The sequence below is a fragment of the Planococcus citri genome, chromosome 2 (assembly GCF_950023065.1).
Source record: "Planococcus citri chromosome 2, ihPlaCitr1.1, whole genome shotgun sequence".
In the NCBI taxonomy this organism is placed as follows: domain Eukaryota; kingdom Metazoa; phylum Arthropoda; class Insecta; order Hemiptera; family Pseudococcidae; genus Planococcus; species Planococcus citri.
This window is the reverse complement of record NC_088678.1, coordinates 78,161,985-78,187,694: the sequence shown is the minus strand read 5'-3', so window position 1 is coordinate 78,187,694 and position 25,710 is coordinate 78,161,985. Positions and strand designations below refer to the sequence as shown.

The window sequence follows — 25,710 nt, the reverse complement described above, 5'->3', positions numbered from 1 at the left end:
TCTGATGCGGCTATTGCTCGTGCTGAAAACAGCATTGATGCAAAGTCCACTTCCAAAGGAGTACAGATGAAAAGTCTGTATAATCAAAAAGTTGAATAGAAATTCCTTATATCAAAGATGGTGCAATACTTTATCTAAGAGTACTAAACTAATCCATTTTCATGTCGACATGTCGATGTTAATGTTAATGTGAAATTCGACATCAACAAATACATCCACAATATCAAAATCATATCATCTACAACTTTCTTTTTTTTTTTTTTTTTTTTTTTTTCAAACTGTGAAAAAGTGAATAATTTCATCAATGCCCTGAAAAATTTGTTTTCTTCATTGAACAAGATCGTTTTACATTTTTTTGATATTTTTCAACATTTGGGACTTTTTACGAGGGGACTAACACGATTTGGAGGACCAAGGATGCAGGGGTTTTCTTGAAAATGTGCTTACTTAGAAAAATTCTGCCATTGAAAAATTTTCAAAAAATTTGTAAAGAGATCAATTTTCTATCTTTTATTTTTTCCAAATTTGTGAGGCTCCATTCAAGAGAGCCAACATATTTTGGGGGTACAACGAAGGAGTTTTCTTGAAAAGAGGGCTATGAAGAACAATTCTAATGTGGAAATAGGATATTTCCAAACAAATTTCGCTGATTTTGATTTATTCTCATTTTTTGTGATTTTTTCAAATTCGAGGGGCACCTTAATAAGGTACCAATATGGTTTGAAGGGCCGGAGGAAGTTTTTTCTTGAAAAGCGGAGTAGGTATTTAGAAAAATTTGTATGCAGAAACAAATAAAAATCTTGATAAATTGAATTTTTTGGTCATTTTGGCACCACTTTGTTTTGTAGATGAGGGGAAAATAAAAAATATGGAATTGATTTTCTCACCCATAGGTAACAATTTAGGTCGGTGGGAGGTGGAAAATTCCAACTTTGCAAAATAAGGTACCTACTACCTACAGTCTACACTCTAATAGACATACTTCTTCAGCTACCACATCCAGTGCGAAGATTATTAGAACGCAGCACGAGAGATGCTCCTCCGCTACCATATTAGGAGAGTACCTTACCTATAAACACACATGACGCACACCTATAGCTTGATAAATACATAGCCAGATATCTGGGCTTATGTAACACCAGCAACCATCGTCTCTCTCTCTTTTAGTGTTACTCGAAGCGTTCCATCAATTAATAAAGTCGAACATATTGTACTATAATAGTAGTACCCACTACCCAGGAGGAGAGAGAATCTTTCCGGTGTGATGGTGCGATGGCAAGTCCTACATACGGTTCCTCTGCCTCTGGAACCCGACGAACCGTGAATGGACGTGGTTTTCGATATTTTGGCGGGTAAAACCACACACATCATCGCAGCATATAGAGAGCTATCCTATCCGTATCTAATAGTCACACACCTTTCATCGAGGAGGAATTTTTTTTCGGTTCTTTGGCGCAAATAGTACGCCTCTTACGTTCCAGGTAGGTACATAAAATGTATGTACACAGATATGTATTTAAACGCAAGTTCATTGACATATATAGGTAAACAAACGATCGAGCTGCACGCAGCTGGTTAAAATTAATGGTGATATGACAATGCACCCTCATCAACAACGTGCCATACCATATGTTGACACTTGTACCTATACAGAAAAATCTTGGGAGACGTTGCTTGCTGTGACTAGATGAGTAAAGTTGAGTATGCAGTGCGCGATATTATACGATTGCGTGGAAAGCTATGTCCACTTTAATAAATATACATACGACCAGTAGGAATAGGTACTGTAAGTACGCAAACACATATTCGTATTGCAAGTTACTAAATATGGAACTAACGCACGGACAACCCGAGGCGACCTAAGTTTCGTAATGTACTATTGTCGTAGTATATTTTTTCTTCTTTCTGTACCGATCTCTTTGGCTCTCTATGCCATAGATATTAGGTACCTACTAAAGGCTTAATTGTGTTAAAAAACTAACGCATAACACATATACGAGTACGTATAGTTTTACCGGTGCAACGTTATAAATCATACTTTTAAAAAAACAAAATATGATGTAATTCTTCTCTTTTCTACGATTACGTATCCTCTCTTGTATAGGAACGAATTCGCGGATAGACATGGACATGGTTTCTTTTCCTCTCTGTAGGAGTGATGACGATAGGTAGGTAGTAGGTACACGATTCAGTTGTGGAGATATCTTGCAACCAAGTTTGGGTTCACCAATCTGAAGTCGAGTCGCCAGAGAGTTTTCTTTCAGAAATTTCTAGTGGATTTCTGAGGGGAAAATTATGACTTATGAGGAGCCTGAATCTGAGGATTCAAATCTTGAGTGAGAAGAATTTCGCAGGAATTGCATGTCTTCTTCTTAAATGTACCTATGCTGAAGCAAAATTTCTACTGAGATAATGAATTTCAAAGTTTTTAAGGAAATTACGTCAAGGAAAATAACAAGTGTTTTGGGGATTTTGGCAAAAAAAAAGTTTCTGACAATTTTAACAAAAAAAAAAAAAAAACAGTTTCTCTAGAAATTTGACAAAAATCTGTTTTTTGGCAATTTTGACAAAAAACCAGTTTCTCTGGCAATAACAAAAACAACAGAACAATTTTTCTGGCAATTTTGACAAAAATCAGTTTTTTTTTAAATTCTGACGAAAAACTTGTTTTTTTGGGCAATTTTGATTTACTGAAAAAAATGTTTAGTTCGGTCTTTTCAAAGCCCCCACGACCACTAACAATTTTCGAAAACTGTAGATACTCGTTCTACGAGTAATATATTTCTGTGGTATTTTCCAACATCTTCATCCTTCTTTTTGTCCCTCCCTTCCCCCTCTCCTCCCCTATCCTCTGCTTTCTCATTTTATTTTTGTCCTGATGAGAAAAACAAGTAGTTCTGTCATTTCGTCAACTCTTCGTTGTACTCTATTATTATAAGTAGAATATGTTTTTTGAAAAAGAATGATAAGAGCCCTAAATAGCGGCCAAGAGTTGCAAAATTAATTGCCCTAACAACGTTGGCCAAGTCTTAAGTGCACATAAGTAAGCTGTGTCAAAATGCTCGTAAAATATAATAAAGATGAGTACCTTTACCTCTACCTAGGTAGACGAATGGTAGATATTAGTGAGGGAGTATGGTACTTCAACATGGAAACGTCAGTATAGTTGAAAAGGAGCCTGGATGTATCACGAGGCCTTGTGCTGCATAAGTCGCCTCCGCTAATTTGAACGATTTGTAGATCCTGTAGTATAATATAGGTTTAGGTAGGTCCAGGTACATTAATGTACATATGTCGTAATAAAGGTATGTTTACGTTATATTTGTACCTATGCAAACCTTTACACAAACGCAAATCATGGTGCTCGTGTTGCAAACACATGTATAGTTATTTATCTGAAATGCATCCTGGATGATTATTAAGACTAGACGTATGGTTTTGTAAAAATACATTTTATCGCGACGAATATATGTAGGTACACGAGTAGGTAGCTAAATACATTACAGAGCCAAAGATAAAAAACCGTTTAAACGATCCATGCTGAGGGTATCAGTATCACTCGAGCGAGTTGAGAGAATGAAAAATAGATAGTTGGTTGGGTGAGGGACGAGGATTACGTCACTTTATGCAGCCATTGCGATGCGACCTCTTGCAGCTCGCTACAAATTGGGTAATTTCGACAAAGTATTATCTGTTTACACTTCCTCGGCAAAAAGAATTAATTTTCGAGCGGCAGCGACCTTCGTGGTTACGTTCGGATGCACCTACTCGTCGCATTAACATAATGTAAGCTCGATACATAAGCGGATACGGTAGAGCCATCCTACGTAGGTACGTTAAACATTGCGATTGCGACTTCGAACTTCTCGAAGAATAAGAATTGAGCCAATTGAAGGTGGAAGAAGGTGCCTAGATATAGTGGTAAGGTTGTGGGATGATGGGAAATGGGTCTTGGGGCAAGCTCGTCTTTTTGTTACTTTGATGCATACGAGCAATTTCACGATGACAATGATGTTTGTTAATTGTTATATTATAAAATAGCAACAAATAAGTACTCGAATGCTGCCGATTGGCATTAAAAATCGTGCGCCAACACCAAGCAGCGCCGGGTCCTTGACTGATTTTTTTTTTTATTCTGGAACATGACTGGTTTGTTTGTGTCTGTGTAAGTATATTATTTTGTGGTGTATCTTTCGCTCACTCTTTCATCGTACCTTATGTTACATAAACCGGTTGTTATTTATTTGGCGGAATCTGCTTGGGTACGTTGACAATATTCTGGTGACACCTTCTCTGGAAAGTACCCATATCATATTGCGAGGGAAAATTTAATAACGTGGGCCAAGTCTTTGGTGAAATTTCGAAATTTTACTCAAGAAGGATGGTTATCAATCTTGAAAAAATTCTAAAAACGTCCAAAATACGAAATGCACTGTCTCAATGATTTTCTTTTTTTTTCTGAATTTGGCCAGGTTTTTTCAAAATTTCAATTCGATTGTTGAAAAAAATCAAAATTTGGATCAAATCACACGAGCCATTTTTTTTTTCAATTTTAACAAAATTAGTTGTAAATGCTGGAAAATTTTTTAAAAAGTTCAAAATTAAAACGTACTGTCATGCTGACTTTTTTTTAGAATTTGGCAAATTTTTCGAAATTCAAATTTGGATTTTGAAAATTTTGAAAATTTGGTTCAGAATGCACTGTCTTGCTGAAACTTTTTTTTTGAATTTTACAAAGTTTTCAAAATTCCAATTTGATTGTTGAAAAATATCAAAATTTGGATCAATTCACACGAGCCATTTTTTTTTGAATTTCAACAAAATTAGTTGTAAATGCTGGAAATATTTTTAAAACGCCTAAAATAAAAATTCACTGTTATGCTGACTTTTTTTAAAGGCATATTTTTCGAAATTCCAATTTGGCTTTTGAAAAACTTTGAAATTTGGTTCAGTTGAGTAAAAAAAATTAGTTTGCATTGATCAATTATTGGCATCAGTTTCGGATCCTTGTAAAATCTCCATCGCCAGATTTTTCAATTTTTTTTTTCAAAAAATTTTCAACTTAGTTCATGTTTTGAAAATCATATAAAATTTTCCCTCCAAAATTTCAAATTTGATCATCAGAAAGTGTTTAAATTGATGAATTGGTCAAAGTTTTTCAATGTGAGAAGGGAAAGGAAAGAGATTACGAGATGGAGACCTCAACTCTCCCTTGGAGGTAGAAACATCGAAAAAGTGATTGAAATATACCTCTCTTTATTACTTATGGCACATGCTTTTCATCTTCTGATTGTAAATTTTGGAAAATCAGGCTGCAATTAGTCAAAAGAGTTACAAGGAGGTTTTTAGCTGCTGAATTTTTTTCCATGAAACTTTTCAAGAACTCCAAAAATTCACTCGAAACTTTAGACGAACTCTTCAGACTTTCATCTATCGATCTGAGAGACAAAGGAGTGATGAGAGAAGGGTAGAGTAGATCGGTGGATCCCCCCATGCTTCGATGACTTGGTGAATTTGAAGGAGAAAAATGACCAATTTCTGACAGTTTGAGTTTCATTGAAGAAAAATTTAGATGTTACTGTGAGTCTGACTTTTGAAAATTTGGAAAAAAAATCAATAAATTGTCGAAATTTTGTTGAACTCTTGAAAATGACTTTCTGGCGTTTTATCAAACTTTTGAAAACTTGAAAAAATTTTATCGATTTCCCAAAATAATGTCAGACATTTTATCAGATTTTGAAAATTTTTTCTAAAATGACTAATGTTTGACACTTTGAAAAAATACATCAAAATAAATTTTCAGATACAAAAAAGTCTGTTTTCTGTTGATTTGAAAAAGAAGAACAAAAAATTGCTGAAATCATGTCAAACTTTCAAAAATGACTTTCTATTATTTTCTCAGACTTTTGAAACCCTGAAAAAAATTCTATAATTAATTGCAAATATTTAGCTAGATGCAATTTAGCAAAATTTAGTATGGTTTTCAAGAACTTGGACAAAATTGCAACGAATTTTCAATTTTTACTGGCTTAAAAATTTTTTGGAAAAAATTACTAATTTCTGACACTTTGAGTTGGACTGAATTCGAGAGTAAAGAAAGAAATCGATTAAATTGCTAGAATTATGTCAAATCCTGGAAAATGGCATTCTGAAATTTTGTCAGACTTTGAAGAACTTGGAAAAATTCCTGTAGAATTCCTAATCTTCGTATCAGTGCCATTTTATGATCATGTTTCCAGCAAAAAATATCCACGACTTGAAACTTTTTTTGGAGAGGAGACTTGAATTCCATTTTCCATTTTTTTTTTCATGTACCTATCGATGGATTATTTTTTTTTAATTTTGCAAAAATTTGAAGAGAGAGAACTTCAGCTTTTGAAATTTTACGTAATATTATAGTGTTAGAAAATTAGATTTTAAGCCTTTTCTCCCTTCTAGAATACCTTTTTTGTCGCAGATTTGCTCTTGAAATCAAATTTTCAAAAATTGCAAAAAATTCCCAAAGTATTTTTTCAATTTTTTTTTTTTTTAAATTGAGATAATTCTTCACTTTGAGATGAATTTATAATTTCGTACCCAATTTCTTGAAACCTACGTACAAAAATAACTTTCTACCAATTTTCAGCTAAAAAAACCCACTTCAACAAACTAACCTTCCATCGATCATTCCATTATTTTTTTTCTCACTAAATCACAAATTGACATATAAAAATATGCTCATTTGTGCACACAGCGAGACAATCGACGACAATGACAACGAAAAAGCATTGCTGCCTATACCAAGTCGAGAGAAAGAGGAAGAAGAATTGGAAACGTGTGATTTCGATTTGGAAAGCTGTCATCTAAATATGGATAGTTGTACTCATAGTTAAGGCAACTTTCGTGTAACAAACGAACACACGGTCCAGAATTTCACCTCCAACGTCGCTTCGCCAATTGCCAGACGATTGTAAATTAACAATGTTGTCGGTAACCAATTATGTCAGTAGTATAATGAATGGTCATTAACACCGCTCGCTGCTGCGCCATCGTCATCTCAGCCCAGCTGATGAAGCAGTTCATTAATAACCCTACTACGAGTATTTCAATTTGCGAAAATAAAAAACCAAGGAATATCATTTGGGTGAAATTTCACCTCGATTTTATTTGTTGACTGTGGTTAGTTGCATAGGTAATTGTGAAGAAAGATGGAGGCGTCAGGGAGGTAGAATTTTTTGAACTCGAGAGTTCGTTTTGGTTGTATACTTGTATTTAAGTCATCCTGCTGTCATGTAAACGAGCCATAAGCCAAGGTAGAAGGTACCGCAGTTCGTTGTGTGTTTTTTTTTCGAACAGGAAAACAGCCGGAACAAGGATGACGAGGTGGGTGGAAGCAGAAGGGTTAAAATATCTAAAGTCATTGTTGACACTGGCAATGGCGATGGCATGGCGGCGACCAAGACGACTTCAGACATCGAGGAAGAGGTATTAAAGACCCGCATTTTGAAATATTGTACATATGTGTGTGTAGGATATATAGAGGAACATATGCGTGATGTATCCATAGTTGTAGTTATAGTAGTTGAGTTACTCCTGCAGCTCGCATACTGTAAAGTTTTACCTTCCTAGGTGAGCTTTACGCTTGAAAAAATTCGACCATAGATGCTCAAAGACAAGCACGCTACCGCATGTCTTGGTCTCGCGTCAGTCGCACCACACCACCAATCTAGTCTCCTAGGTATACCTTTACCTATAAGTAAATGCACTTGACCTTAGAATTTGACCTTCGCGTTGAAATTTCTTTGGGCATTAATTTATTTATGCGAACACGCCCTCTCCTTCTACATCTACAATCTACATACATAACTGCAATAGAATTTTTTTCTATTACAATCCTAGCTCGTATACCTGGTGTTCCCGTTATGTTGAATGTGTTTATACTAGCTGTATTTAGCTATTAGGTATGCTGTGCTGCGGCGAATAAAATATAGCCCACGTAGATCTGACTAGATGATTAAATTATTTTTGGACGAATTTCACATCGGAGTAGTCTACATTTTTTTTTTTTTATTTGATTTTATTTGATGATGCGATGAGATGCGATACTTACTAGAGGACTGGGTAATTTATGCGAAAGTGCTCGATTTTACGAGTTTTTTTTTCTCTGCGAATTTATTTCATGAGACTGGTCGAGTGTTTATGGATTGGTTGTATATTTTTTATGCGAACATATGATTAGGGATTTTTTTACGAGGGCGAGGAGATTATGCAGAATAGGTGTTGGATTCGTGGAAAATTGATATCTATTTTTAAAAGGAACTTTTTTTCTTCAATATTTTACTTGCATAATGTGCAGGTAGGTATTGTGTATTACAGGATGCCCAGAAATATCGAGCACCCCAAAGAAAGTTTTTCATTGAAAATATAGGTTGGCAACGTGAAATAGATGCATATGATTGGTGGAATGTTATCTCTCCAGTCCAACAACCAATCATGTGCTATCATTATTATCATTCACTGAGACCAACCAAAGTATTTTAGTAGAGAACTTTTTTAGGGGTGCTCGATATTTCTGGGCACCCTGTAGGTGTTTGAAAATCGGATCATCCCAACCGAACTGATAAGGGTAGCGTACGCAGCGCAGGTGAGATAATGCGAACTTGGTTATCGAAAATGAGTCATCGCCATCGGATTCAACGTGCAACGAGTCAATATTTTTGCTATTTTTATTCTAAAGTATAGTGTACGTTGTGCGTGTGTGAATGTGTAATTTGTGTGCTGAAAAAACAATTAAAACGTGGAGTGTTGAAGTTCGGGTACTTGATTATTTTTATTTTTTCAATTATTGACTGTAATTTTAGTGAAATTTCAAATTGATTTATTTCAAATTATCGATCGAGTTTTGATAAAAATGTTGTTGCTAATTTGTTACAGATGCAGACAGAATTCGGACATTTTATCGATCGATGATTGGTAAGTTTGGCCTTTTTTCTCCATTGTAATTAATAGGATAGATGATATTTTCATTTTAATCATATATTTGGGACTTATGATCGAGTAATTGAAGTAATTATTCGAACCGAAAGTGAAAAATTGCATAATATTTGCCAGTTTTCGACGTGAAATGATTTAATTTCGTTAAATGTGGTGTTCATAGTTGTCATGTGACGCTTTATATACAGGATGTCCTAAAAAAATTCTCTTGTACTTTTTTGAAAAATTTACTCATTTATTTTTCTCTTTTGAGGTTTTTTGTCGTTATTATTTTTTTTTTTTTTTTGGGGGGGGGGGAGTTTAATAGTTGTGACGCTTTGTATACAGGGTGTCCTAAAAAAATCTCTTGTATTTTTTTGAAAAGTTTACTCATTTTCTCTTTTGAGGTTTTTTGTATTTATCAATTTTTTTTTTGGGGGGGAGTTTAATAGTTATGTGACGCTTTATATACAAGGTGTCCTAAAAAAATTCTCTTGTATTTTTTTGAAAAAATTACTCATTTTCTCTTTTGAGGTTTTTTTGTCTTTATTAATTTTTTTGGGGGGAGGGGGTTACAGTTATGTGACGCTTATATACAGGGTGTCCTAAAAAAAACTCTGGTAATTTTTGAAAAATTTACTTATTTTTCAATTTTCATTCATTCATTTATACATTCATTCTCTTTTGAGGTTTTTTGTCTTTATTAATTGGGGGGGGGGGGGGTAATAGTTATGTGACGCTTATATACATATACAGGGTGTCCCTCTGGTAATTTTTGAAAAATTTACTCATTTTTCTCTTTTGAGGTTTTTTGCCTTTATTAATTTTTTTTTGTGGGGGCTTATAGTTATTTGACGCTTATATACAGGGTGTCCTAAAAAAATTCTCTTGTATTTTTTTGAAAAATTTACTCATTTTCTCTTTTGAGGTTTTTTGTCTTTATTAATTTTTGGGGGGGGGGGTTATAGTTATGTGACGCTTATATACAGGGTGTCCTAAAAAAAACTCTGGTAATTTTTGAAAAATTTACTTATTTTTCAATTTTCATTCATTCATTTATTCATTCATTCATTCTCTTTTGAGGTTTTTTGTCTTTATTAATTGTGGGGGGGGGGGTTAATAGTTATGTGACGCTTATATATCTACATATACAGGGTGTCCTAAAAAATTCTCTGGTAATTTTTGAAAAATTTACTCATTTTTCTCTTTTGAGGTTTTTTGTCTTTATTAATTTTTTTGAGGGAGGGGGGGGAGAATGTTTATAATTTCTTTAGATCATGAAAAAAAGTTAAAAAATCGACCTTGGGAAGAGGTAAAAATTTTGGAATCAATTTCAAGGTATCATTCGTTTGCATTTTTTGAGTATTGAAAATTCTATTTCGAAAAAATCGATGCTAAATTCGTGCTTTAGGTGTCAAAATTCCCCCATTTTTTCAATTTCGGTTAAATTTCCCAAATTTGCCTTTTTCATTCGAATTGAATGGTCTCCGACATTCGAGGAAGGGTTTCGTTCTACGTGAAAGTTATTTTGTTGCAAATTTCGTTTAGAACAATTTTGTTCAATACCATCTTTTTTTTCGTAGGAGTCGTATTTTTTAGAGAAAAACTCAAAAACCTATTTTCAAAATGTCTACTGAATCATCAAAAGTACTGAAGTCATTAAAAAGTCATCTTTTTGGCTCGCGATTGAATTGAATGCAATTTCTAAAAATGAATCAAATATTTTCAAAATTGAATAGGTAATAATTTATCAAAAATGCAGAAATTATTGTAAAAATTATCGTTTAATTGACGTCTCCATTGCTGAAAGTAACCATAATAAATTGATGAAAAAATTGAAATGATGGAGCGAAGTGTTGCGAAAAATTGCTCGAAACATTGTGAAAATTCCATTTGGCTGAAAATTGATAAAATAAAGTGAATAAATTGAACAAAATTTGCAAAATAACTCAATTATGAGAATTTTTTCAAAAGTCTTCAAAACGTCGTCCTTTTTCGTTTTTCATTTTTTTGGTTTAGAAGACGAGACACCTTGATTTTGGAATGGGACTGATTTTCCAACAGTCACTCTTTGAGTCATTTCTCAATAATAACGTTCAATTTAGTGCTTTTCGTGTGCATGATTAAAGATTACATCACCAACAATAGGTACAATTCTACGAAAAGTGGACATACCCAATTACCCAGTTCATTTATTAAAAAGCCATAAATTCTGCATATTTTGCCATCTAAGGATTGTCGATTGTTGGACGTGTAATTTCCGAGCTATTGGCTAAAATCAATACTCATCCTGTAGCTAGAAAATTAAAATGAGACGTTAATATTGACAGAATTGATTCCATCGTAGGTAGTAGGTACGTAGGTATGTATTTTGAATTTTATCAAGAATCATCGAATTTTCGCTGCTGAGCTCAAAATTAAATTTTTATTATTCAATTTTCGGACCAAAATAATGACGTTTTAAGATTCCTGAATGAATTATTCCTCACATGATTCTGAAACCTGTAAAATGGCTAAAAATCTATTCACATTAGTTTTCTATTTTTCTTTTCATCATTCATCTTTCTTTTCGGGGGGGGGGAGGGGGAAAGGTTCTTGCAAAAAACGTTTGTAAAAAGAAAAAATTCTCAAAATTCAAATTGATCGCCAATTTGTTGATTCTGCTCGTAATTTTCAAGTTCAAATTCATCGACAGAAAAAAAAGTCAAAACTTTGAAAATCTTGAGCCCAAAAAATCAGTTCCCGATTCATCTCATTTCAAACCACTTCTCCGAATTTCCTCCATTTTAGCCTCGAATCATCAGAATCCTTCCTGCAGTAGATTTGCAACAGTGCAGGCGAAAAAAAATCACCTCGTTCGTGTTTGAAAATTCTTTTAAAAACGACGACGAAGAGCCAGTCGGAGTCGAGAGTCGACGACGACAAAAATCTACGCAATTCCACGGTCATGGCTCATAGCTCAGGCTATAATAATGTTAAATAACTCGACTGCTAAAACATCTTCATCGATTATCGAGTTATACCTCGTATTATTGAATATGTGCTCCTGCTCGCGTGAGAATCGCGCACGAAGTATGCATTTTATACTCTTTATTGATACTGGAGTCTGGAGTACGATTTTCGCGCAGCACAAAGAACGACATCCGTGATTCTGCTGCCTGTTCTGTGCCCGCTTTCATTCCAAACTCGATATGCCAGTTTATAGATCTTGGAGAAATACGAAGTCCAAGTCGAAATACCAAAGCAGCTACCGTACTCGCGAAATCGTCTCGTACGATGCTCATTTTCGCCATAAAGATTCTCCTTCTTTTTTTTTTTTAAACGCGAATTTAACGAGTTATTCGATGCATCGTCGTATCCAATCCACCCACCAACCTATACCTACTGGTTCCGTTGATTATTTTATTACTCGGAGGTACATCGAATCACATCACGTCGAAATGACAAGTCAGCGTAATCTATTAAAAACCTATTTACGTACGTGATGTAATCTTCGGAAGATGGAAGATGCTAGATGGAAGGTGAAAAAGAAAATCGTCATTCTGTGCAGACAATCGTTTGACAAAATGAGGTGAAGTAATAATATACAATACACCTTGGCACACTGGGGATGGCGGGGGCATCCACGAGCCTAATCAGATTACCATCCGAAGCAGTCTGTTCGACTCTATGGTCCAAATTAAAGATACTATCTGAGCCTCCTCGTCGAGCTGTGTGATCTGTGGATGTAATTTCTTATTACATAATTACGCTCACGATGATCTTTTCGTGGCTGCTGTTGTCATCATCATCATCCCAAAATACACATACCCGACTAATGTTTCCTGTCATTGCTACCGACTATACCTACAGCCTATACTGTCGAAGCTGGAAAAAAATTGGCGGTTTTGGTTCGCCTTTAATTAAAGGATCTTCGCCTCTTCTACCTTGTACTTTACGAGTAGGCAGTATACAGCAGTGGAGAAAATCGCGCGATTAATTCGCAGCACCCGGACGAAGAAGACGAGAGGAGAAGATGAGGTGCTATTCGTGGGAACGGCGAATGCTGTTTTAGAGCTATCAAGCTTGACTAATCATCATATTGTTGTCGTTCGTATTGGCAACAAATGGCAGCCAGCGCCGCTCTTTCAAGTGCCATGCTATGCCAAGCCATTTTAATGTATACCGCGCGAATACGTACATAAGATATACAGAACAGACACACTGCAGCCAGGTACCTGCAGTATCGAGTACTCCGACGAGTTATTTTTCTGCGTGTAGGTGATTGGCCACAGATAATGGGATCCTTTTTGAAAGATCGTTCGTCAATTTTCTACACACATTCGTCGACCTTTTAATCCGTTTCGAAAGATGCGGTTAGTTAAATTATCAACTATCAACTTGGAATGAGGATGACCAGAAGTGTTCGTTTCGAGTTCATTTTTCGATTGTGATAACGGAAGCAAGAAGCTCCTGTGATGTTCAAGTCTTCGTAAAAGAAGGTTAAAAAACGTTCTAAAATATATAAATCACCAACCGAAATTTTTGATTTTTGGTGATTTTTTTGGAAATCAAAGGGCTTAAAATGAGTAAAAAAATCAAAATTTTTGCAACATTTAATCACTTTTGTGAAGCTGAAATTTAATTAATTTAAGGCTTTGGTTTGGCAAACTTTTAAACAAAAAGAGTATTTTTTAGGCTGACTGGGCAAAAGTCAATGCTTTTTGGACGTTTTGGCCGTAAGCAAAAATTTCGACGATTTTTACCATCCAATAAAAAATATTTTCCCGAGAATTTTGAAGAAAAAAATTTACAACTTTTCATCAACTCGCCAAAAATTTACTCTCTCTGACAATAATTTTGGTAAAAAATGGACATTTTTTTACAAATTTTTTTTGGACGTTCTTGCCAAGAACAGGGCTGTAAAAATTGACCCCTTTGACAATTTTACCAAAAATGGGCACTTTTTGACAATTCTCATCAAAATGGACCTTTCTTGACTATTTTGTCAAAAATTGATGTTTTTTGACACCTTTTTGACTTGTGTAAATTTAGCACAAAAAAAGTACCTTATAAATAAGTGTGGCAAAACCGTGGACTTTTTAAACACGTGTAATATTCTGGCTAGATTTCATCAGCTAACTTACATTTAATCGGTTCAATTCGTTTAATCGCATATAATTGTTTAATTCATCCCCTAATTAAATTCACATCCTAAATCAAAATATTTACTCACGCCATCAAAACTCATTTAAACATTGTAAATTAAAAATCACTTATCCACGGTTTTCGAGTCAATTAATAGATGATAAAATTTTGTAGCTGTGGGCTCTTCGTTTCCCACAGCCACCCCCAATTCACACGATAATCTGGAGCTCATAAAAGTCAAATTTGAAATCTTTATAGCTCTGGGCTCACGTTTTCGGCTCGCGCTCGCGACCATTTTCAATACAGTAGAAACTGAGATTTGAATAACTTAGAAATTCTCATAATGAAATGATGACATTTGCAACAATTTGTACAAGAGCTAATGAGCTCTAAGTACCTTTTAAACCCTTTTTAAATTAACCACAAGTACATACAAATATTTGACATGACTTTTACGACTTTTTTATTACTTACTAATTATTCAGTATTGAACCCTTTTTCATTTGTCGCGCACACGTACCCTCCAAATTGCAATTTTATGATGTCGTAAATGTCACCCGCATTTCGAAATCGTGCATCCCTTTTTGATTCTTTCCCAAAATAAATTCAAACCAACTGTCAACCAATTTGGCGACTTCGAAATCCTCCCTCTCAAAATCGGACCAATTTTTATTATAAATACAATTAGGGTGAGTTAGCAAATCCTCAGTTGTTTTTCGGATCTTCTAATAGATACTTCAAGTTCTATTTTGCGGTTTCGTTTTCGACTGTCTATTTTAAAAGTTCGTTACTGAATTTTTGTTTCATCGAGTTTAATTTTTGTCATTGTCGAGTTTGCAATTTTTATCAATTGTCGAGTTCACAGTTTTATTAAATTTTGTTCAATAACTTCTGAGTTGTTTTCGAAGATTTTAATCGTTGAATTAATTCGTGAATCATTCAATTGAAATAATTTTCATTCTCAAATTATTAACGTTCTTTTTAATCGCGCATTTTGTAATTTTTACTTCCGCGATTTCATTTGAGAATTTCAATTCGTGAATCCAGCGGCACTTGAGATTTCCAGTTGTAATTCCTGGTTAATTTTATTCTATGATTTATTCCAATTTACTTGGTAAGTCTCCTTTTGAAGTTTTATTCATTTATTTTAATTTTAGTATTTTTCACTTCGCCTAAACTTTAATAAGTATTTTTTTTTTTTACTTACTTTGCTAAACTTTAAATTCAATTTTTATTTGTGTAAATAAAAAACCTAAACATTTCCGATTTTTGTAGTAAAATTAGATTTTTAATTTAATTAGATTTTAAAACGATTTTTATTCAACATTTTGTAAATTTTATAACTTAAAATTATCAAATTAAAATTTTAAACTTAAATTCTCGAATTTTATTGAGTTTGAAATTGAGGAATATAACACACGTAAGGCTAAAATTGACTTTCTCTGACAATTTTGACAAAAACCGAGAAGTTTTGGAAAATTTTACCAAAAATGGAAATTTCTCGACTATTTTGCGAAAAATAGACGATTTTTGGCACTTCTTGACGTGGGCAAATTTAGCAGAAAAAAAAACCAGAATCTTATTAGCAAGTTTGGCAAAAAAAAACAGCATTTTTGGAACGAAAAGAAGACTTTAAACACACAAGGTAAAAGGGAATTTTGAGGAAAAAACATTACAATTTTTCTTCAACTAACTTAAAATATTGACACTCTCTGACGATGTTGGCAAAAATTGGCCCTTCTTACAATTTTGGCCAAAAATGTCCTCTGACAATTTTTTCAAAAAGGGACACTTTTTGATTATTTTGACCAAAATTGACTCTTAAGATGAGTTTTTAAGCAGACAATGCAAAAATCAATATTTTTTGAACGTTTAACCAAAAAGAAAAAATTTCTGATTAATTTTGGCAAAAATTACGACCTTGTGATTATTTTATCAAAAAATTACTTCAAAATTACAACTTTTCGTCGACTCGCCACAAATTGGCCCTCTCTGAAAATTTTGACAAAAAAAGGGAATTTTTTGGCTATTTTGTCTAAAACAGTGGTTTTATGGGCAAGAACAGGACTGTTTGACAATTTTTCGGAAGAATTGGCACCTTTGACAATTTTGCCAAAAATGGACATTTTTTTGACAATTCTGACGAAAATGAACCCTTCTCGATTATTTTGCTAAAAATTGACGCTTCGTGACACCTTCTTGATTTGAGCAAATTAGGCAGAAAAAGAAGACAAAAAACGAACATTTTCGACAATATGTTTTTTTTGGGCAATCTTGGCAAGAACTAGACTATTTGACAATTTTCCAAAAATAGACACTTTTAACTATTTTGCCAAAAATTTGACAATTTGGAACAAAAACAAGGGCTTTTTAAACCGATAAGGCGAAAATAAATTCTTTTTGGTTGTTTGTGGTGGGAAGGGGATCCAAAATTTATAGACTTACACTTTCCAGAATTAGCATGCTCCCTCCAAAAAAGTGAAAAAAAGTCTGTTTAGAAGTATTCTGCTCAGAGATGAAACATTTTTAAATAATTTGAACCTGCATGCGTCAATTTCACATCTTTTTTGGTATTTTTCAACTTTGAGGGCTTTATATGTACAAGGGGACAAACATCATTTGGAGGACCAAGGGAGGGGGTTTCTTGAAAATAAGCTTATTAAGAAAGATTCTGTCCATTGAAAAATTTTCAAGAAATCTCTACAGACGTTAATTTTCCATCTTTTTTTATTTTTTTTAAATTTTAAGGACTTCACACAAGAGAGCCAACATGATTGAGGGTCCAAAGAAGGTTTTTTCTTTTTTTGTGATTTTTTCAACTTTGAGGGGCTCCTTCCTGGGGGAGGGGGAGGGCAATAATATGATTTGAAGGACCGTAGAAAGTTTTTTCTTGGCAAAGAGATTATTTAGAAAAATTGTGACGCAAAGCAATGAAGAATTTTGACAAATTCAATTTTTTGTCGTTTTTCAACCGGGGGGGGGGGCTACTGGTACCACTTTTTTTGCAGGTTAGAGGAAAATAAAAAATAGGCGATTATTTTCTCACTCGAGATAACATCTTGAGTGGATGGGGAATGAAAAATTTCCACTTTTCAAAATAAGGTACTTACTCCCCTAACTTACACGTTACAATAATTTCTTTCCTAATTCATTCTAGATGCTCTTGATTTTCCCTCGATTAATCGAAAAAGAAAATAATTCGTTCATTGACCATGATTTCATGCTGCGAAATGTGGAATACATTTTATCGAAAGCATATTATGCGAACGATAAACGACGATACCTAAGTATATGATGCTGCACTTATCCCGACAACCGATATTCAACATTCGACTATATAGCGGTATAATATTACATCATCGACTCGCCTACTCCGCCTACCCACCTGATTCGCGTGATCTTATGTCAACGATGACCAGTGAGATAAGTATAATAAAAAGACCTCCTCGCGTTATGTATTATCTGGAAGAATCGAAAATTTGGAAACGATCGTATAACGTACCTAATCTAATGCATAAGAGGCATCGAGCGAATTCCAAACTCGAATGGAATGGTACTGCCTTCGCAGCCATAAACCGATAAAACACGACTAAGTCGTCGAATACTTGAACGAAACGAGTATATCTTAGATCGAATTCTCGTACAGTATATTGCTGGAAAACTTCATTAATTTTGTGTGTAGCGAAGTATTCCCGGTGAATATGTCAAATAAAGAGAGATGTTATCTTCGTCGATCTAAGACCAGACGAACTATTAATGTTTTGGAAATGACCATATAACCAAAATCATACACCACGTACTCGTATTGAGTGTGGAGAGGTTCGTTATTCCATTCGTGATCCCGACATACAGCGTCCATTAGCAATAAAATAGGTATGTACTCGAGAGTGAGGAGCTCGGAACAACATTTATTCCAAACGAGAAGCGTTAAACCATAAAATTGTACTCGTAGAAGAATCGACGGCTAGGTATGCGAATCTTATGATAAAATTTGTTGAAATTAAGCAAAACCCAAGTGAAGCGGTAGTGATGGCGTTGATGATGATTATACCAACGATGATGATGAAGCAGCCAAAAATACAAAAAATAATGCTAATTCGACCCATAAAACTTGGCCGAGCGGACAATTACGGTGGAAGAATTTCGACCTCGAGTTGCATAATAATAATCATCGAAGAAAGATGTAGTTTTGGCTTATTTTTCGATGATGTTTTTTTTCCTCCTTATGAGACGGGCACCTAATTAGTGATTATGTCGCGTGGCTGAGTAACCTTGACATTAACAACAACGTTACGTTACGTTCATCTTTACATTGAAGAAGACGATGGATGGAGAATTATGTGAAATTACGAGTATTACGTTCGATATATCGACGAGGTGCTTTCTCTTTGTACAACGATAAATGTAAACTCGATGTGAATCGAATAATGGAGATCACTTGAGATTTTTTGGGCTTCAATTGACTGTTTCGAAGGCTTCTGTAACTGAATGAAATTATTTCAATTATTCTAATTAATTTCTTCGTAGTTTTGACTATTTTATCGGACGGAGGGGGGGGGGTGTTCATCAGCTGAGACTGAAGGCAGTGGCCTATTGTACGTACATAGTTTCTCAACTTTTACCCTCAGGAAAAAATTCGGAATTTTTTGAAAATTTTCTTGGATTTGAAATCATAATTTTTGGATGATTTAAGTATTTCTCTTTTCCAATGAAATTTGTGAACATTTATTTTTCAACAAAATAATATAGTCACCTCTGAAAAATCAAATTTTTACTTCAGAGGGGGGGGGGTGGTTATCACGTAAGACTGAGAGTAGTGTCATATTGTACATATTTTCTTAACTTTCACACCCTGACGAAAAAATTCAGAAATTTTTTGAAAATCTTCTTGAATTAAAAATCATAATTTTTGGATGATTTATTTCGCTTTTCCAATAAAATTGGTGAAAATAGTTTTCAACAATTTTAGTCATCACTGAAAAATCAGATTTTTACTCCAAAGAGGGGGAGAGGTTGTTCATCATATGAGACTGTAAGCAGTGTTCGATTGTACATACTATTTTCTCAACTTCTATACCCTCAGGAAAAAGTTCAGACATTTTTTTTATAATTTTCTCGTATTAAAAATCATAATATTTTTGGATGATTTATTTCTCTTTTCAAAAAGTTGTATTTTTATTTATGTACCTTTCTAGACACCGTGTGACTTTTGAAACTCTCGACTTTGGCTTTATGGTACATACCGAGAATATTGAAGGTGATGATATTAAACAAAAAATTGTAGTTTTTTTCGGTTTCACTGACCCTTGAATCAAAATTACACACACTTTGTGAGATTCATATAACCTTCACTTTTTCATAAACTTCACCAACTCAGACACGAACATCCTGGAAAAAAACTAATATCTAATCTACTGGCAATGAAAAAGTCCATCATCGAAATAAATCCAAGTTCAAGTTCGTTCGCTGGTGCACAAAAAATTTTCTACAAGTTATATAAGCTCAATTCCCACGAAATTAATTTGAATAAATTCGTAATATTATTTGACCAATAAATTACCAACTGGTGGGAGATAATGTTTTGAAATTAGAATAATACCTACATTGTATTTTTACATCGTATAAAACAATGCTGCCAACTTACATTTCGGATATGGAAAAGAACAAACAAAGAATAATTAATTATCATTTTGAAAAAAATCAAGAAACACCTTCACATTTTGTAGCAATAATTTAATTTATTTTTTTCAGTTCTAGAAACCAAAAAAAAATTTTAATTGAGCGTGCATTTTTTTTTTTTTTTGAAAAAAATTCGCTGTAGGAAAATTTTGTTAGATAGGGAAATTAATTCAATATTTTGATTTCTGTGCTAATGTCGTGAGAATTTTTGTAAAGATTGAATAAACGAAATGCTACGAATGGGACTAAGGTTATTTGAGAACATTTTTTCAAAAAGTATTCACTCAAGTTTATTCTCTTGGAGCCAAAATTTTTCAATTTTTCCGCACAGATGTCCTGATGTTTTTAGTCTCATTCTCTCATTTTTTTCAATTCGAGTGCTCGTTTTTCCCCCAAGTATTCATTATAACAGTTTTTCGCAAATATTTCGAAAATATAGTCTTTCTTGGAAAAAATCGATGGAAAGTAAAATGATGGGCAATTCAATTCTCTGCAACTTAGGTTCTTATCATTTTTTTTTTTTTTTTTGGTAGAACTCTTCGCTCAGCTTCTAGAGAGTCTCAGGAGTATTCTGTTTCAAATGAATAAAATGTTCAGAAATCCCCCTCACTCGCTTGGCTTGGGCACAGCACACAGAATATTTTTTTTGTTTTTGAAAAAATGTTTTAAATGTACAATAAAAACGTTTCTTTTGATTTTTTGACAAGTTAATTTGTATTTTTTAGTTCAATTACTTTGAAAAAGTATGATACCTAATAACTTCATCAAAAAACAAGTTGAAAAATTTTTAAAACGAAAATTCGAGATACCAAGTATGTATTGAAAATATCGTCAATCTGCCCCCTGCCCCTCCCCCCCCCCAAAAAAAAATATTGAAAAACTCCATACACTGGAAAAATGAGAATTCAGTTAAAAATTTTGTACCTCTCTCCACTTGGTCCAAAATTAGCAGCGAAGTGTTTGCAGAATGCTTCACCCATGAAAAAGGCATATTGACATCCCCCTCCCTCTGAAAAAATCTTCGAATGCTCAAAGACATAAAAAACGCAAAATTGACGTGTAAAATGTTGAACCTCCTTCCCTCTCTCCCTCCCTCCCTCCCTCCCTCCCTCCCTCTCATTCAAAGAAGTCGTAAAGTGTTTGGAAAATATCTTCCTAAAATTCCTGCCAAGTCCTGGAGCTTCTTCATTTTGAAAATTATTTGTTATACAACTTGTTTTTAGTCGAAATTGAGCAATAAAAAATGCTGATTATTTTTTTCAAAAATATAACGTTGTCCTTGAAAAAAATAATTTTTGCTATTGAGATTCCGGACATTCACTTTCCAACCAGTTGTAGTTGTACTAATTTACAAATAATTTTCGAGAGAAACCAAATGACAAAATAATGAAATGAAATCTTCATAAGAATTTGCATAGGTACTCAAGTTTACACATAAATTGGGAAATTTACATTTAAATGTGCACAAATATTTATTTATGAGATGTGTGATCAAAGCTATAATTGAAACAATCATTCGTCGTTTTTTTTTTGCACGCCCAGTTTCGAATTAAATAATTATTATGGAAATTTATTGGGTGAAATTTTTACGACTTTTTGATCAAGAAATAATAAATTAAAAGTGCACTTTTTTTTTGCTTTATGTCAGTGTCTCGAAATCGAAACCGGTTTTTATGCAGTTCCATTCGAAAAATTGACCAGTATCGCAATTCGTTTGGCAAATTCAAGGTCTTTAGTAATTTTGTCGCTGCAGAATTCTATTTTTGGGTATTTTTAATTGCTACATTTGCCATAGGTTGAAAGAAAAGGTACCAGAATGTCAGTTATCCGAAGCAGTGACCTATGAATCTTATTGCACAATGCACACGTGTCTCATTACGAATATTTTCTGGTGTTTTTATGCTGCAAGTGAATCAAAACTGGCCTTCCAAGGGAACCTCTTGAGGTGTCCGCCTCCGATTTGAACGGGACCGCGATTTTTGGAAAGAGCATGTTCTAAAACCCCCAAATCCAAATTTTCAGCTACCCAAGTTCATTTTTCGATTTTTGGCGAATTTTTGAAAATCCAAAATTGACTATTTTGGTGATTTATGCTTTTTCTAAAAAAGTACGTACTTGATCAGTAAAAATGTTCAAAATAAGTCCTAGAACTGATATTAACCCCCCCCCCCCCCCATCCAAATTTCGACATTTCCAGCCATTCTGGAGCCTCCAGCGCTATTTTTCTATTTCTCCAGAATTTTGAATTTGCTCCAGAAGGCGTGAATATGAAGTTGGGAACCTAAAAATCGAGTTGTGTGGATCTGTTTAACGAGTTTATTCACATTTGAGTCGATTTTGGGAGGGACACCTCAAGAGTGGTTTTTTGACCAACTTTTTTCATAATAGAAATCCAAAAAAATCAAAATTTTACCATTTGCGAGGAAATTTTCGAAATTTGCGCGAATCGCTGTATTTCGAACACAACAAACCCCCTGAGGCCGAGTTGCGCCATTTCCAGCCATTCTGGAGCCTCCAGTGCGATTTTTCAATTTCTCCAGAATTTTCAATTTGCTCCAGAAGGCGTGAATATGAAGTTGGGCTGCTAAAAATCGAGTTCTGTGTTATACTCGACCTGTTTAACGAATTTATCCACATTTGAGCCGATTCTGGAGCGGACACCTCAAGAGGTTCCATTGTTAGATGTGAAAAATTTTGGTGCAGAGTTTCTTGGTTCAGTTTTTTGATTGAATTTTTTCCTCTGGTTTTGATCAATTTGATACTTAGAGGGTGAGTGAGAGTTTCCAGAAACGTGACTTTGAATCGAATTTGAAAATTTTGTTGATTTTTGATTTGATCTTATGGGAAAAATAATTTTCAAATTTTTTGGGTCCTGTGAAATATTTTAGGGGAAGAAAAATAAGTGAAATTTGAGATGAATTGGAATTTTTTCTGAAAATACTGAAAGAAAATATTATTTCGTAATACACGATCAATTTTCAAATGAAAATATTAAATTAAGTCATCATAATACGTAAGAATAAGATGGATATTTCGTCATAAATCGTCGTCATAAAACACCTGCTCGCGATCATTGGCATCATCTCGAGCGATTACCTTATACTATTTATGTACTTAGACCTACACAGAAGAGAAGGAAATGCAAATAGGCAACGAGCAGGGCGTCAAAGAGAGCGAGGAGAGCGCCTTCATCACCGCGACGACGACCGACGTCGTCGATTTAATCACGAATACACGACGATGAAACAAAAAAAAATTACAATAATTCCGGTTTCTTTTAACTATAGCCGCTTCTCTCATATTTAAACTTGCTGACTCGAGCCCGCAACTAGAGGAAGGAAATATAGGTAGGTAAGGTACCTACTCTCTCGTACATCGTACATCGTAATATACTATAAATTGATTACAGCGCGTTGCACCTTTCATCATCATCGCGTCCATCGTCTGTGTTGAGCGAAGCTATCGGCGAATTATAGGCCAAGTTCAAAGTTAACATCGTGATGCGTTTTTTTTTTCATTTTTATTACTACGCGAATGAGCCATAAGATGAGATTAGCTGCTGCGAATCTTCTCCTACGTATAGCTCTTCGCGAGTAATTAATAAAAATAATACGAACGTTGAACTTGACTGTGTACGATGGTGAATTTTTTCCTCGATGAGTTGTTTACTTTGCTGGCGAGAATTTTTGGTTATTGGTTGGTTGATTCGAAGAAAGGGTTGTTAAAAAAGAAAAGATTGGATAAATCAGGTGTATACTTTGTTAGTATTAAGTACTCGTATATGTTGTAGCTAATGAAACGTGTGCTATAAACTGTCGAGAGTCGACGACGAGAGAGCCAATGACCCACGTCTCCGCGCGATCTTCGATCACTCATTTTATTGCGTGTATAAATCAACGAGAACGAAAGAGAATTATTTCGAAAGCGAAAACTTTTTTTACGAGGTGTTTAACGACGAGATTGATTTCTGGCCGAGGTGAGGAGGTGAGGAGGCGAGGCGAAAAAGGGTGCAGTATTGGATATAGTTAGATGGCAAGGTCGTAAAATTCATCTTCCCTCATCTTCACTTTCCACATCAAAGACCTTTTTTTTTTTCGAAGTCGATAACCAAATATTTGGGAACTGGCAATGGCTCGTCGATCGTTAACGATCTACGAGACAATAGATTATAATGAGAATAACTCGATCGTTGTGCCAGAAGCGTATTCGTTGAAGAATTTAATTGAAATATTTTATATTTGGGTAGAGGTAGCTCGATCGCGAAGCCCGAAGCTGACGAATTGGTTATTCTTGAGAAAGCCCACGCGTCAAGTTTCGCACTCGATTGATCGAAGGAATTTGCCATGAAATTTTTCGACTTTGGGAGACGTATGAGTGGGTATAATTTAGAATCGATTATCGATCTATTTTTATAAAGGTTGAAGATGAATGAAATTACTCGAAAGTGATCAATCTCATCCCCAGGTTGGAGATGAATTTGTGATCATTGCTCGAAAACACTCAAATTCGATGATATAAATATTTTTGAACAGAAATTTGTCAATTTTTGAACACGAGATAAGTGTTTGAGAATGAGAGAAAATTATTCAATTTGAATATTAATTTTTCGAAGTTTTGATGCCATTTTGAAATTTTTCAAATTTTTTCCCCCTCGAAGTCGATTTTAAAATTGCCACAGATCGTTGAAAAAATAAATAAGTATATAGATCTGAAGAGATCAGAATCGCAGTTTATCGACCTCTCTCCCTCCACCCACCTTTTTTTTAGCTTCGATCTCCAGATATTTGGGCATTCTCGATAAAAAATTTAAATCAAACCGCGAATTTTCAGCCACAAATATCTTCAAAATTTCATCCTCAAAAATCTCACAAACGAACCTATTAATAAACTAAACTTAAATAAATAGGTAAAAAAAAATTGTCTAAAAACTCACAATTTAAATGCATGGCAAAATCCTTTCGGCTAAGTTGTCATCGTCTTCTGTAAAAAATATTCGTGGAAATAATTCACAACATTTTCGAAAAAAAAAACGACACGAAATATTAAACTCTCGAAAAGAAGAAAAAAAATTTCGCGAACTCGAACAACAAAACAGAATAACAAATCGAGAAAATCGAACTCGCAGCGAAAATTAAACCGCACTGATAAGTAGATGGAAAAATAACCGAACTAAAATATACGTAGATATATTATTCTCGAACTACATACAAAAATAAGATACCAAAAATAAATACCCGAAAAAAAATGAAGAGAAATATTTAAAAATCGGAACCGAATTGTATAGGTATCGTAAAAATATTCGTGTGTAAAATATAAAAACTAACGTTGATCGGTACCTTAAAGCGGTTCGAATTGTTTCGCGCAACTGTCCTCAGCATTACCTATAAGATCCAGTCTCGGTACCTTTAACTTGAAAGAGAATGCACCGGGGCGAAACCGGCTTGCCAGCGACGTCATATGTACCGTGTAGTCTCGGCTATTGGTGAAAATGTTGGCGTTTACGAGGTAACCAGTTGCGCTCTTCGACTTCGAGGATGACCGCTTTTGAATGTGTAATAACGCGACGATGCTGCGGTGGACGTGGTGTACAGAGCCAAATGGTCGGACTCGACGTCGTAATCGTAGCAGCCACTGCAATGACCAAGGGGTTAGGGGTTGCGAATTTTTTAAAAATTATTTTGGGTAAAATAGACTACAATTCTATAACCCTGGAAAAAAACGATTCTGTAAATAAAATCGGGAATGTGAAATGTTTGGCGCGGAAAATAGGCTTACGGACGAGCTCTTGCTAAAAATGCAATTTCCCCAGCGCTGGACCCGCTCATTTTCGAGATTGGGGCTCAAATGGGGCCAATTTTGGGTCCGTAAATCATTCGAGGAATGTGTGGGGAAATTGAATTTTTGGGTACTGTTGGTATGGTAGATAAAAAAATATGCAATTTCTCCAACCCA

At 34.4% G+C, this 25,710-nt stretch overlaps 1 protein-coding gene and 1 long non-coding RNA gene across 2 annotated transcripts in view; one reads left to right on the top strand and one right to left on the bottom strand.

The window, feature by feature from the left end:
- Positions 1-9,024, top strand: part of LOC135833765 (uncharacterized) — a 122,900-nt gene extending 113,876 nt beyond the window's left edge. The window contains exon 4 of the long non-coding RNA XR_010556537.1: positions 8,914-9,024. This is a non-coding gene — a long non-coding RNA (uncharacterized LOC135833765). The remainder of the gene's footprint in view (positions 1-8,913) is intronic.
- The window catches only part of dpy (dumpy), a 256,705-nt gene extending 231,445 nt beyond the window's left edge, over positions 1-25,260 (bottom strand). Inside the window, exon 1 of the mRNA XM_065347532.1 lies at positions 24,692-25,260. Within this exon, the coding sequence (XP_065203604.1) occupies positions 24,692-24,704 (13 nt within the window). The 5' untranslated portion in view covers positions 24,705-25,260. The remainder of the gene's footprint in view (positions 1-24,691) is intronic.
- Positions 25,261-25,710: the final 450 nt, after the last annotated feature.